The 14,792-nt window shown below is 48.5% G+C and overlaps 1 protein-coding gene across 1 annotated transcript in view; it reads left to right on the forward strand.

Moving 5' to 3' along the window:
• The first annotated feature begins 69 nt into the window (after nt 1-69).
• ATPAF2 (ATP synthase mitochondrial F1 complex assembly factor 2) overlaps nt 70-14,792 on the forward strand; it is a 19,929-nt gene continuing 5,206 nt past the window's right edge. Inside the window, exons 1-5 of the mRNA XM_025864156.2 lie at nt 70-376; nt 9,086-9,130; nt 9,392-9,537; nt 10,967-11,064; nt 12,373-12,453. Coding sequence (XP_025719941.1) covers nt 244-376; nt 9,086-9,130; nt 9,392-9,537; nt 10,967-11,064; nt 12,373-12,453 — 503 coding nt within the window. The 5' untranslated portion in view covers nt 70-243. The remainder of the gene's footprint in view (nt 377-9,085; nt 9,131-9,391; nt 9,538-10,966; nt 11,065-12,372; nt 12,454-14,792) is intronic.

Raw genomic sequence — 14,792 nt, forward strand, 5'->3', positions numbered from 1 at the left:
GGAGGGGGCGGGGCGAGGTGCGTTTGTGATGCTGATCGAAGGGGGTGTGCGCAGGAGGCGCGCAGGAGCGACGGCGCGCCGCTGGTGTCATGCGGAAGATGGCGGCGTCCAGGGGAGGCTGAGGGCGCTGGGGAGGTGGAGGCAGGTTTCCGTACAGCCTGAGCGTGCGGCTTTGGGGATCCCTTCGCTCCGTTTCCTGCTCTCAGGTTTCGCGCCGGTCGTCCTCCCAGGCTCTCGGGCGCGATGTGGAGGAGCTGCCTCCGGCTGCGGCACGCCGGGCGCCGCCTCCTGAACCCGCCCCGGGGTGCCCTCACCGCCTCCGTGCGGCCGGGGCCAAACCCCCTGATCCCTGCCCGGGCCTACGCGCTCCCAACAGGTGAGGGAGGCCAGGGCACATTCTCTTTTGGCCAGGGCCCGAGCCGGGCTAAGGTGGGCTGAGGGGTTCGGCTGTGCAGGGCGGGGTAACCGAGGCAGGGCTCAAGCTCGTGAGGTTACGCAGTTCAATCGGGTCCCCCTGTGGATCGGGGAAAATAGAAGCCCAGGCAAGGGCAGACCACCCGAGGGCACACATCGCGTCACTGCGTGAGACGGTAGTTACCATTTGGCACGTGCAGCTTTTCTCAAAGCTTATGGTTTTCTTTTCCAATAAGGAAAGCAGATGGCATTCTTGTTCTCAGACAGGGAAACTCGGGTTCTCGATCAGTACTACACCTAGGTCACAGAGCAGACTCAGAAATTTGTGGAGGGCATCGGTCGGCCTGACCTTTTCCTGTGTCCCCATGGCTGGGCACAGAAGGGTCCTGCAACCGGGGCATTCAGTGGCCATTCAGTCTTCCATCCTGGCCAGTTTCTCTGCAGGTTTCCTGGCCCTCCCTCCCACTGTCCTACCACAATACCTGCCGTTTCTTCTCAGGAGTTGACCCTGGTGCCTCCTTTCTCTCATTCTGACTGATAAGGCCTAGAAGAAGGTAGTGACTCTTTCACTGATTCTGGGGAGAGTTTTACGGTAAGAGTGGGAATGACTCCCTTAAATGAGTGAAGAGTAGTAACACTCTTTTCATTCAGTTTTTCTGTGCTGAGAGCTGGAGACAGGGTGGTCTTCAAGGCAGGCATGGTCCTACCTAACGATCACTGTCATAGATCACTGCAGGTTATACTAGTCTCATTAAACAACAGCGTATAATATCCTGCGATAAGGGAAGTACAAAGAAGCTGTGAGAACATAAGGAAGCACCTGCTCCCATCTTGGAGGTTTTGAGGGTCAGGAAAGGGTCTTGAATGAAAGGACATTTCAGCTGAGTCTTTTTTTTTTTTTTTTTCCCCAACAAATGTTAGGACTGCTAAGTCAGCTGAGTCTTGATAGATGAGTTGGAGTTCAGTGGAGAGGAGGAGTAAGGGTATTGGGTGGCCAAAACAAGTTCAGAGGTGACTGCAGGCTGTGAGGGACTTTGCTGTAACACTACTTACTTTAAAAAATCTAGAACTCTCCAGGTAGTTTGACATTGTGGCAGAAGTACAGATCTGGGGTCTAACGCTGGCTGAACCTCTGAGGTACTGTGTGATCTTGGGCGCCGGACTGCTTCCTTTGGGCCTCATTTTCCTTCATGAGTTGAAGGACTAGGTTGCCTCTGAGGGTCCTTCTGTTAAGTTTCATAATTTTATACAAATGGGGGAGAGAGCTGGATACAGCAAGTAGCCTGAGCTTTCACCTGTCAGGGTCCAAGTTGAAGGGCCTGAAAGTGGGCCATGAAGAGCCAGTAAAGAAGAAGAAGGAGGGGCATTTGTGATATTGTGAGTTATAAGAAGAAATATCCCGTTGACTCGTCGAACAACATAAGGGTTGGGGGCACCACTACCAGCCCCCCACATCGAAAATTCACATATAACTTTTGACTCCCCCAAAACTTAATTACTAATAACCTACTGTTGACCACAAGCGTTACCGATAGCAGTCGAGTAACACACATTTTGTATGTTCCATGTATTGTATTCAATATTCTTAACGTAAGCTAGATAAAAGAAGATGTTATTGAGAAGATTAGAATCATAAGGAAAAGATCAGGAGGAAGAGAAAATAACATTTACCGTACTGTAAAAAATCCAGGTGTGAGTGGACCTGTGCAGTTCCAACCCACATTGTTCAAGGGTCAACTGTCTATATTTGGTCTCCCTTCAGTTCCTGGCACACATCTCTTAAAACCCTTGTAATTTACTAAGCAATAAGAGCTATGGAAGAGGCTTTTGTTATATTTGATCTTTTGTCCTAAAGTAGCTCCAGAGATATAAAGTTGAAAGCAGTATGTTATTCATAAGCTCCTTTCAACCACACCTGGGGTTATGTTAATGAGGTGGCTTTTGGAAAATACCTAAAGATGGGGGCTGGTTGCCAGGGGAACCAACCGCAAGATTAGAGGTTTGGTACTTTCAGTCCCACCCCCTGGCCCTTGGGGAGGGGAGAAGGGCTGGAGAGATGGACTTGATTGCTAATGGCCTGTGATTTAATCAACAATGCCTATATAATGAAGCCTCCATAGAATCCCTGAACTGTGGGGTTCAGAGAGCTTCAGGGGTGGTGAACACTTGGAGATGCTGGAAGAGTAGCATGCTCAGAGAAGGCACGGAAGCTCCACACCCTTTCCCCTAAACCTTGCCCTGTGCATCTCTTCATGTGGCTGATCCTGAGTTATATCCTTTTATAATGAGCTGGTAATCTAGTAAGTTAAATCTTTATCTAGAGTTCTATGAGCTGCTCTGGCAAATTCATCAAATCTGAGGAGGGGTCCTGGGAACCTCTGATGTATAGCCAGCGGTCAGAAGCATAGGAGACAACCTGGGCTTGCAGTTGGCATCTGAAGGAAGCGGGGAATGCAGTCTTGTGGGACTCATGAGCCCTTAACTTCTGGGATCCAGTGCTATCTCCAGGCAGATAGTGTCAGAACTTCTTTGAATTGTAGGACACCCAGCTGATGTCACAGAGTTGATTGGTGGCAAACCCCACAGGCGTTTGGAGCAGAGAGGGTCTGTGTGAATCTGTAAAGGAAAACGAGAGTTTCCTTTACAACATCCCGGGAAGGTTCAACATGACCGAAGCGGACATGTATGGAGTTCACTGAAACTGGCACAGGCAGATCGTTCTTTTGGATTAGCAGTGCCATTTCCCTTTATGGTGGCAAGTGATCTACCATCTCTGTTTCCTTTCTACTGCAGACTTTACTGGTTTAGGCTCTTGCAAGTAGCTGGCACATGAAAGAGAATAGGAAAGAAAAAATGAGGCCCAGTGGGAGAGGGGTCCATGAGACCAGGCCTGTGAGTGCACTGCAAAGACATTACCACTTTGAGTCTTAGAAATGGTGCAATATTAAACCCAAGTGGGGGCCTTCTCCATGAAGACTCTGGCAAGCAGATTGAACTTGGCTCCTTAGGAATGGCCATGCCAGGGAAGGTTGTCAGGAGAGGAGGGGGCTGGGAAAGGATCACTGGGGTTTTAGAGGAGATTTTGCAGCAAGGAGGCCTGTGTGAGGGTATGTGGTGGTCCGGCTCTGTGCCAGTTGTCAGAGATCCATCAGCTGTTTAGAGGGGAAGGTGTTCTGGAGAGGCTGCATGCCTGGCTGAGTGCAACACCCAGTGAAGTCAAGGCTGAAAGTCTTGTCTCCTCTGTTTTCAAATTGTCACCTGGACAAGTCATTTAGCTTCTCACAGTCTACCACTTCAGAGGCATTACTTGGCCTGTCTTCATAGAATGGTTGTGTTGGGTTGAGGGAGATTCTGTAGATAAATCCCAGCCTGCTACCTGTTTTTTAAATAAAGTTTTATTGGAACACAGCCATGCCCATTCATTTTCGTATAATCTAAGGCTACTTTAACTACTGAGTTGACTGGTTGCAACAGAGACCATATGGCCTGCCAAGGCTAAAATATTTACTCTAGCTCTTTATGGAAGAAGTTGGCCAACCCCTCCCCAGGCTGGTAGAGCAATTTAGAAAAAAACTGTATTTAGATAATTTAGCTCATTTACATTACTTGCTGTGGCAGATGCATTTGCCCTGAAGATTTTTTTAACAGCTTTATTGAGATTTAATTCACTTATAGTTCACTTATTTAAAATGTATAATTCAGTGGTTTTTAGTATACTCACAGAGTTGTACAACTATCAACAAAGTTCTAGAACACTTTTGTCACCCCAAAAGAAGCCCTGTACCCTCTAGCTATCATCTTCTTCCCTGCCTTTCCCATTCTCCCTAGACAACCACTATTTTACTTTCTGTCTGTATAGATTTCCCTAGTTTGGACATTTCATAAATGGAATGTGGTCTTTTCTGGCTGGCTTTTTTACATTTGGTCTATTTTCAAGGTTTATCCAAGTTGTAGCATTTATCAGTACTCCATTGTCTTTCATAGCTGAGTAATACTCCATTGTATGGCCTTATATCTTACTTATCCATTCATCCACTGATGAACATTTGGGTTGTTTCCCTCTTTTGGCTATTCTGAATGCTGCTTATAAACACTTGTGTATAAGTTTTTATGTGGGCATATGTTTTTTTTTGTTTGTGGTTTTTTGTTTGGGTATATGTTTTCATTTCTCATAGGTACAGATCTAAGAGTAGACTTGCTGGTCACATGGCAACTGTTTGACTTTTTGAGAACTGCCACACTCTTCCACGGTTTAACTGCCACGCTTTTTCAGTTTACATTTCCACCAGCAGTGTATGAAGGTCCACATCTTTGTCCACATCCTTGCCAACACTAGTTAATATCTGTTTTTTTTTTTTTAATTATAGCCATCCTAGTGGGTGTGAAATAGTTTCTCCTCGTTTTGTTTTGCGTTTCCCTGATGATGATGACGTCCAGCATCTTTTCATGTACTTATTCTGTATATTTTCTTTGGAGAAGTCTCTATTCAGATTCTTCGGCCAGTTTTTAATTGGGTTGTCTTTTTATCATTGAGTTGTAAGAGTTCTTAAATAGTTGGTCTGAAGAATTTTGATACCTGAAAACGGTTGGAGCCGCCCTAGGATTATGGATGGAGGGATGCTCTAAGTCAAATGTAGCTTTAAGGCTTAAGGACCGCCAGATGGCACTGTTTAAAAAGATAAAGGTGTTGAGACCTCTGGCAGAGGGCACTTCCTCTGTTCTTGGTGCACTGTGGGAGTCGTAGTCCTGAGGCTTTGAGTCTTTCCAAAGCAAAGGCCCGGTGAAAATTGAGTCTGGTAGAAAGATCACTCACTAGTCTGTGAGGCCTGGGACAGGAGGAGGAATGTAGGGGAAGTGACACAGAAACACCCTGTTTCTTTATATGGATTGAAAAAACCTCATAGGAAAAAGGGACCTGCTGATGGACATTAATTTCCAATTCAGCACTACACATGAGTAGTTTTTTAAGTTCTCTGCTTAAATAGCCTGTTTTCTTGGTGGCCAGCTTTTAATTCAACACTTTTTCACGTACCTATTTCTTTGTATCTGCATAATCCACACCTAAAAGGCACTGAGCGTGTTTTTGCCACTGAAACAGATGTTCTGTAAAGGGAGCGATTCATACTCAGAATAGACCGGAGTTCTGTGTGAGCTCAAAGGCTAGGCTGTTAATTTCATCTTTAAAGATGAGGTTCCTGTTGCTGTCAGTTCGTCCCGTGTTCACTGAGAACATGGGTGCTTCAGGGTTCCGGGTCTCATCATTTATTTTCTGTGACTCAAGGCCATTGAGGGCCCAGGTGAAGAACATTGTTGGGGGTCATGGATTCCACCAAATGATTTTCTAGATCCTGGCTTTGTTTGCTTATGTGAATCCCTAACTTGGCTCCCTATGCCTCCACACTGTGACCTACCCAACCCCCTCCCCCAGATCTGGCACAGATCAGTCTTGTCCTTTCGTCCATGGTTTTAGTTCTCCAAACTCTCATGCGGTTGAGGCTGAGGACCTTCGTGTAAGCTGTTTCTTCTGCTAGAAATGCCTTCCACCCCCCCACCCCACCCCAAGAAACGAATCCATCCGTGCAGATTGGGTAACTCCTTCCTCACCGTCAGGTCTCGGAGGAAATCTGACCGCTTGGAGGTCTTCCTTTATCCCATGATGAGATTAGGCTCTCCTGGTGTGTGTCTCCAGTGATCCTTGGCCTTTGGCCATCAGTGACTGTTTGGCTGGTTTAGTGTTCGGCTTCCCAGTAGACAGGAAGTGCCTGAGGGCAGGGGCAAGCTTTGATTTCGATCCCCAAGACTTACCCCGCTTCCTGGAACAGGATTAGTACTCACCGAAGTTTGTTCCAAGATGAGTTTGCCCCTCCACGTATCCACTGCATTCAGGAGAGCACCTGTCTAAAACACGCTGCACGGGGGGGGGGTGCCTGCCCTCTTCAGAGGCCCGGCAGCCTTTGTGCTCCTTTTGCCTGGAGCTGTCCTGTCTTTCTGCAGGGTTTACTGCTGTTATGAGCAATTTTGGTTGACCCAGCCTCGCCCTTCTATCCTTCCCACTCCCTTCCATTTTTTTCCTCTTAATCAGGCACAGAGGGGGACCTGGCCAGGACAGAGGAAGCAAGGTCTGACCACCAAAGCAGAGGGGAAAAAAAGACTTCCCTCATGGGAAACCTCGCCATCCTGGCAGCTTTAGGTTCAGCCCTTGCTGTCAGTTTCTGTCCCGAATCCAGGTCTCTTGGGCCCATCTCCCAGGGCTGTGTCCAGCCATGTGCTAGAATGCTCTCTGCTGGCACTTCCTGCTGATGAGGGCAGATCCTTCCCCCAGTGATGATGAATCAGCTTTCACAGCTCTTCCCACTTCCTGCCTGGTCTGGCTCTGGACACGTTGCCCAGCTCAGGCATTGGAGAACATACTGGATGTGGTCCGGGTGCCTCAATCCAGGCCTCCAGACCTACACAAGGAGGCCTCCAGATTCGTGTCTCATCCACTCTCTGAATGTGACCGGATGGCGCGTGAACTTGGGGCATTCAAAAGCACCAGCATGGGGTAAACATTACATTTGGTGTTAAACGTGTGAGAGAATCGCTATTATGATTTCAGATAGAGGTGGCAATTCATGCCCTGATAATACAGCATCATCTTGGTGGCCAGATCCTATCACTTTTTTTTTTTTAACTATTTAAACTACATAAAGACAGTGATTTTTGGCATTTTTATTCGTTGTTCGATCCCACATACCTAGAATGGTACCTGGCACATGGTAGACGCAATTTTTTTTTGGTTGGTAAACAGTTCGGGCCTTTGTTGAGTAAAACACAGCTGTGGAAATGCAATCTGGGGCCCTTTTTGGGAAAGCGTCAACGATAGAGCACGAGACTGATGAAAAAACTGATGTGATGTGGAAAACCGAAAAACAGCACGTTTGGAGGCCAGACACCCTCCCTCCACCAGCCCTCCCCCCCGCACAAATGAAGTTTTCCTGATTTTCATCGTCTGTTTGACTTAATTTTAACTTAAGCGTGGTTTTTGTTCTTTGGGTTTTTTTTTTTCCTAAAGCATTCAAAATGAATGAATCTCCTCCTCCCCATGCTGCATCAGTGTGTCCAACAAGTGACTTTAGTCAGAGACTCTGAAGGCTCTTAACCCCAGTGATTTTTGTGACAGAACGAACAAGCAAATGAGGCAAGGTTTTGTGTTTATTTATTTATTTTTAAAGATTTATTTATTTATTTGAGAGAACGAGAATGAGAGAGAGAGAGAGCACATGAGAGGGGGGAGGGTCAGAGGGAGAAGCAGACTCCCCGCTGAGCAGGGAGCCCGATGCGGGACTCGATCCCGGGACTCCAGGATCATGACCTGAGCTGAAGGCAGTCGCTTAACCAACTGAGCCACCCAGGCGCCCCAAGGTTTTGTGTTTATTGCAAATGTTACAGCTGGGTTATGGTTTTTAGCTTCCAAAATGTGACCTATTTGTTCTTTATTAGTAAACGGAGTCTGCATAATTCCTTAGGAGGCACTCTTAGTTTTAAGAGGGGGGATTTGTTTACATTTTCTTTTTTTTTTTTAAGATTTTATTTATTTATTAATTTGAGAGAGAGTGAGAGAGAGAGAGAGCATGAGAGAGGGGAGGGTCAGGGAGAAGCAGACTCCCCGCTGAGCAGGGAGCCCGATTCGGGACTCAATCCCGGGACTCCAGGATCATGACCTGAGCCGAAGGCAGTCGCTTAACCGACTGAGCCACCCAGGCGCCCTTGTTTACATTTTCATAGAAGGTTATATTCAAGTTATTTTCAGATCTCACAGGTCGCATATTCTCCCCACTTTTTAAAAAATTTTTAAAAAAGATTTTACTTATTTGAGAGAGAGCATGAGAGGGCAGAAGGTCAGAGGGAGAAGCAGACTCCCTGCCAAGCAGGGAGCCCGATGCGGGACTCGATCCTGTGACTCTGGGATCATGACCTGAGCCGAAGGCAGTTGCTTAACTGACTGAGCCACCCAGGTGCCCTATTTTCCCCTTTCTTAAAGGAACGTTTGGAGTTCCCGTTGAATACGCAGGCATGCTGGTTAATTAGGTTAATTAATTGGATAGAGAGGTTGAGAGATGCTCCTGGGATCTCTCCTCACTTCCTGTGTGCCACACACATGCACACGCGTGTCCGTACCGCTTTTCCTCTTTTGCCGTCTTAGAGGCATCAGACTCTTGCCCAAAATAGGTCTCTGGCTTTATCTCATTCAGACACCATCTTTGGACTGGGGCACATTGTTCTGGCATGGGGGCAGTGCTGGCGGGGGTGGTGTGTGTGTGGGGGGCCTGCCTAGAAATTAAAGCAGAAGGTGCTAGAAAAATCTGTTGCATCAGATAGTTCGCGGCTTCGAGATGCTTTGCGATCAGACTGTCTGTCCCTGGGCTCGGGGGCTGGTGGGGGCCTGACCAGTGTGTCCCGTCCCTCCCTCATCCCTGGAGAGTGAATGCCCTCCTCCCCGCCCCCCCCCGCCCCAGCTTTAATCAGGAGCCGTTGATTACACCACGTAGAGTAGGGCAGACCTTGAATAGCGATATGAAAATCAAGCCAATCAATCAGCATTAGCAGTAATGACACAAGCCGGTCTTGTCACTTCCTGAGCCGTCTCGATGTTATTTTAAACTGCCTTTTTGAAAAATCTCTTTTACAGAAAGGAAGAGGTTTTATCAGAATGTCAGCATCACACAGGGTGAAGGTGAGTGTCTGAAATTTTGACTGCCTCTTTTTCTTTTTCTTTTCCTTTTTTTCCCCTGTGAATGGGTAGAAACATTTTTCATCTCTGGCCGGTTTCAGTGGTGAGATTACCCTTCGTGCTTTTGTTGGGGAGGTTTCTGTAAGCCCTCCGTGAAGGGACTCACAGTTGTCTTTGTCTGCACTGATTCAAGTAGCTAAATATAGGAATGGTCACTCGATTCCACTTAACAATCCCTGAGAGCTTTTCGTTTGATCTTTCAAGGTGGCTTTGAGATAAACCTGGACCACAGGAAGCTGAAAACTCCCCAAGCCAAGCTCTTTACTGTCCCCAGCGAGGCCTTGGCCATCGCGGTGGCCACTGAATGGGACTCCCAGCAGGACACCATCAAGTTCTACACCATGCACCTGGTAACAAGTTCCCGAACCTCTACCCCAATGCCCGCGGCTGGCTTCCTAGGGTAGCTGGCAAAAATCGAGACTCCTTTCCAAATTCGGATAAGGCCCTCGGGGGTGGACTTCTGCCACACTCACCTCCTTGAACGTGCTGACTGTTCCCCGCCTGGCCCCCTGTGGTTCCCGTGCTCAGAACACCATCCTGGATGACTGGTTCCTCCTCTGGTCTCAGGACAGGTGTCACCTTCCCTCGATGCCCAGCTCTCTTATTTTCTGTCGCGCCACCTGCTCATTTCTTTTGCCAGCACATATGCAATTGATAATTGTCCATTCGATGTTTGCACTCTCAGAGTCTGTCTCTTCCACTGCCTGGTGAGCCCAGAGGGGCAGGGCCATGTTTGTCTCACCAGTCCATAGCCAGCCCTGCGCTTGAGGCTCAGTTGGCACTCAGTGGGTATTGGTTGAGTGTAGGAACGCAGAGGGCCAGGGTGGGTGAGGTGGGACAGCTCCCCTTGGAGCGCGCCCTCCATCCACACATGGTGGCTCGCTGAGACACTAGAACAGACCGGGACAGGGGCTGGCTAAACTCTTCAGGTCTGGGCTCTGCGGCTTCCAAACCGTCACCTTGGGCAAGCTACTGGCCCTTCTCCGCCCCGTGGTCCCCATCTGTGAAAGGTGATCAGGACGGGATGATGTGATGCTGGAACATCTTTGGTATGGTTCTTGGCACAGGGAGAACACTCAGTCAGCACGGGAAACAGTGCTGTTGTCCTGGTCATTCACGTGCTTGGCCTTGACTTACAGACCCAGGCGGGCGTCCTCAGCATCTTCACAGCCTGCCGTGGGGCTGGCCTGCTCCTTTGGCTATCTGAGGAAATGAGGGTGACACAGCTACAAACTAATTGTCCTAGTACCGAAGCCACCTAGCTGGGAAAGTCACCCTGCTTCTGGTTTGGCTCATTTGTTTCCCTGCTTCCTGAGGTGGTCAGGGGGCCAGCTTGGGGCTTCTCAGTCAGGTCTGAATTCTATTAACTGACCTCTCTAGGTCTCAGTTTCTACATCTCTGAAATGGTTGTAATAGTAGTACCTACTCCAGAGGGTGTCATGAGGATTCATTGAAATATAGCAGAGCCTGGTAGTGGGATCGTGAGACCTGGGGGAGGTTTGTAACTCCTGGGGTGACTATGAGTCTCCCCTGGGCCCACGGGCTGTCACATGCTGCGTTCGGCTCCGAGCCTGGCTGACAAAGGCGCTCAGTAGATGGGCTGCAGCTGAGGTTGTGGAGATACCAGGGGTCTAGGGCTTCCATTTGGCTCTGGCACTCCCTGGGTGGTGCTGTCTGGGTTCTCCGTGTTGCTCTGGGTCAGCAGCAGTATCCTTCTGGAGCGCAGTGCATTTGCCTGGGCCCAGCGGTGGTGACAGTGCTTCTTGCCTCTTGCTTCAGACCACACTGTGCAACACGTCTTTAGACAACCCTACCCAGCGGAACAAGGACCAGCTGATCCGGGCAGCTGTGAAGTTTCTGGACACTGACACCATCTGGTAATTGACATTTAGATGGGCCTTCCCCTGGGACTGAGCGCGTCCCCTGGGCTGTTTGCCTCATTTGCCCAGACCGTTATCAGCGGAAGGAGAGGCAGACCCTTCCTTTTCCTTTATCTGCCAGGGCAGGGAGGTGGTCTGCCTGACATCACCACTTAGCTGCCCTGCGGATCCCTGGGAGGGAGGGCTCCTCAGGCTGCTGCCTTACAAGAGCACCGGGTACTCCTCTCCTGCGGCCCAGCAGCTATCGCTGGGTCTGGGCTGGGGTGCGGGGGTAGCATATGCAGCTCTTGCAGGCTCCAGGACCAAGGGGGTCACTTTTCAACCCCCAGCGGGGCCTCCGATCCTGGACTTCCACCCATCCTCACGTAGGCATCCTTGTCGTCACTCATCCGCTTGGACACAGGGATGGTTGGTGGTTGATGTCAGGGGCTTCTTCCACTTCTGAATTCTCCCCTCGTGTCTAGGTTCTTTAGCTAACTGGTCAGTGGTGTTGAAGGAAAGTTCGAGAAACAGCAGACCTGGTCAAGCTGCACTCTCCTCTCAGCCGCCCATTTTCCTGTGCACTCATGACCTCTCTTCTCCCTGCTGCTCACACTGCACTGTGGCTTTCCCCAGTGCCCCCTCATCTTCTGGTCCCCAGGGGCCTTTCCCCTCAGCTCCCCACACCTGACTCCCATTTCTGTGTCTCTTGGTCGAAACAAGTGGGCTAGCCTGGCACCAGGTGGGGACCCAAGCCAGCAGCTGCGTCGGGAGCCGTTCAGGCTCATGCAGTGTGCACAGGCAGTTTGTGGCCAAGGGGCGCAGTCTCTTAGAAGGATTAGGGGAGGTAGAGGTGCAGTGACTTGAGCTGGCGCAGCATCCTAGGGTCAGGTGGGTGTGGATCTGGGGGTGCAGTATTAGTGTTTAGAATCGCATTGACCTAGTGCTGCAAGCCTTGGCCTGTGAAGTAACAAGGGACGTTTAGGACAGTAGTTCTCAAACTCAAGCCTGTGGTAGAATCCCCTGGAGGGCTCGTTAAAACACAGATTGCTGGTCTCCACCCCCAGAGGTTCTGCTTTCCGTAGGTGTGGGGTGGGACCTGGGAACTGGCCTTTGTAACAAGTTCCTAGGGGACTCTCTGTTGCTGGCCCCGAGGCTACCTTCTGAGAACTGCTGCTTTAGGGAAGGACTTGTAGAGCTTGGCCGGGGCGGGGGCAGTTGAGAAGTTTTATTTTACTCTTGCCTTTTAGGTTTTTCCATTGTCTGTCACTGAGTGAAGGAATTATACCTTTTTTATTAATGAAGGTGATTTTTGCAATGAATTAGCTACAGGGTGGAAGAGCCGGCGACGTTAGTCGAACTGCAAAAGAACGAGTGGGACCCAATCATGGAATGGGCCGAGAAGAGGTGAGATGCACAGCCCCGCAGGCTTGGGCAGGCTGGTGGGGTCAGGGGTCGCACTGGACCGCTGAAGCCCTTAGCTGCTTGACTTTCTGAGTTCAGAGCACCCATGGATTCAACAGCTCCCGGATGTTGAGGGATAGGGCCGGCCCCCTTGGAAAAAAATCCTCCTCAAATTAGCATCAGTCACCCCGCACCAAGTGCGTGCTGCGTGGGGATGGAGCCCCAGCTCTGCCATGATTGGCTGTGTGATCTGGGGCTAGTGCCTTGAGCTCTCTGAGCTTCCTCGTCTGTGAGTGGGCCTCATCATCCCCACCCCTTAGCGTGTTGTGAGAGGTAAACTAAGTGATGGCTAGCATCCTGCTTGGCACACGGTAAAGGCGCAGATCTGGGCACTGATCATCTCTGTCATTGTCAAAATCGTTGTCCTTTTTTTAAACTGAATCCCAAAACAGTGTGTATGATATATACACACATGAGGACAAGTCTGGGAACACCGATCCTGTGGACGTAAGGCTTCTAGAAGTGGATGATACTCAGTATTTTTCCCTAGCGGAAAGATTCTTCTGTGCAAAATTGCACAAACTATTGATATGGTGGCGAAATAAACTCAATTTCATTTCATTCCAGGGGGGTTTGGGAGGGTTGCTACTGTGGTACCACCTTGACCTCAGTATTCTGTAAGCTGACACAAGTAGTTTTTGGCATAACATTTTTCACAGAAGCGCTCTCCGCCTGTGTCATTTGTCCACGTTTCCCGAGTGCCCACAACGTGCCAGATATCCATTGGTTTTACAGTAAAACGCATAGCTGGTGCACTGAAGGACCAAATAAAATGTCACAACGACAATACTGCGTAAGAGCTGTGAAGATGCGGTGTCATTTCAGAGTCTAATGAAACGTAACACTAGTGTAGGTGCCTGGAGATCTCTGCCATGGGACAAAATTGTCCACTTTCTGTGGCACTCAAGATTCTCATCCTTGAGAGTTTACAAAACAGCTTGGCCATTTGCTGTGCTCCATTTGTACCATTAGAAATTTCAGCAAGAATATTTCTAAACCAATGGGAAAAATGAGTTACATAGGAAAGAAAATTACAAAAATTGCTTTTAGTGTATTACATTTTTCCTATTCTTTATGTAGTTACTATTGCTCTTGAAAATGTGTCATTCTTAAAGCCAGCTCATGTTCCAGACCAAAAGCAAAGGCTTGTATGCAGTAGAGGCTTAATAAATATTTGAAAAAGTGATTGGATGGTATAAGACACATAAAAGATCATTGTAAGAAAACGTGGGGCGCCTGGCTGGCTCAGTCGGTAGAGCGTGTTGACTCTTGATCTCAGGGTTGTGGGTTTGGGCCCCATGTTGAGTGTAGAGATGACTTAAAAATAAAATCTTTAAAAAAATAAAAATAAAATAAAATCTTTAAAAAATATTATTGTAGGGAAAATAATTTTTTTTTAAGATTTTATTTATTTATTTGACAGAGAGAGACACAGCCAGAGAGGGAACAGAAGCAGGGGGAGTGGGAGAGGGAGAAGCAGGCTTCCCATGGTGCAAGGAGCCCGATGTAGGACTTGATCCAGGACCCTGGGATCGTGACCCGAGCCGAAGGCAGACGCCCAACGACTGAGCCACCCAGGCACCCAGGAAAATAATTTTTAAGAGGGGGAGGGGCAGAGGGAGAGAGAATCTTTTTTTTTTTAATTTAAATTCAATTAATTAACATATAGTGTTTTGTTAGTTTCAGAGGTAGAGTTCAGTGATTTATCAGTCTTATATAACACCCAGTGCTCATTACGGCACGTGCCCTCCTTAACTCCCATCACCCAGTTACCCCATCCCCCCCACATCCCTTCCAACAACCCTCAGTTTCCTGTGATTAAGAGTCTCTTATGACAATAGCCAAACTGTGGAAAGAGCCAAGATGTCCGTCGACAGATGAATGGATAAAGAAGAAGATGTATATATACACAATGGAATATTATGCAGCCATCAAAAGGAATGAGAGCTTGCCATTTGCAATGATGTGGATGGAACTGGAGGGTGTTATGCTGAGTGAAATAGGTCAATCAGAGAAAGACATGTATCATATGACCTCACTGATATGAGGAATTCTTAATCTCAGGAAACAAACTGAGGGTTGCTGGAGTGGTGGGGGGTGGGAGGGATGGGGTGGCTGGGTGATAGACATTGGGGAGGGTTATGTGCTATGGTGAGCGCTGTGAATTGTGCAAGACTGTTGAATCACAGATCTGTACTTCTGAAACAAATAATGCAATACATGTTAAGAAAAAAAAAGATAGCAGGAGAGGAAGAATGAAGGGGGGTAAATCGGAGGGGGAG

The sequence above is a fragment of the Callorhinus ursinus genome, unplaced genomic scaffold, assembly GCF_003265705.2.
Source record: "Callorhinus ursinus isolate GAN/ISIS: 27379988/994484 unplaced genomic scaffold, GSC_fseal_2.0 scaffold43, whole genome shotgun sequence".
In the NCBI taxonomy this organism is placed as follows: domain Eukaryota; kingdom Metazoa; phylum Chordata; class Mammalia; order Carnivora; family Otariidae; genus Callorhinus; species Callorhinus ursinus.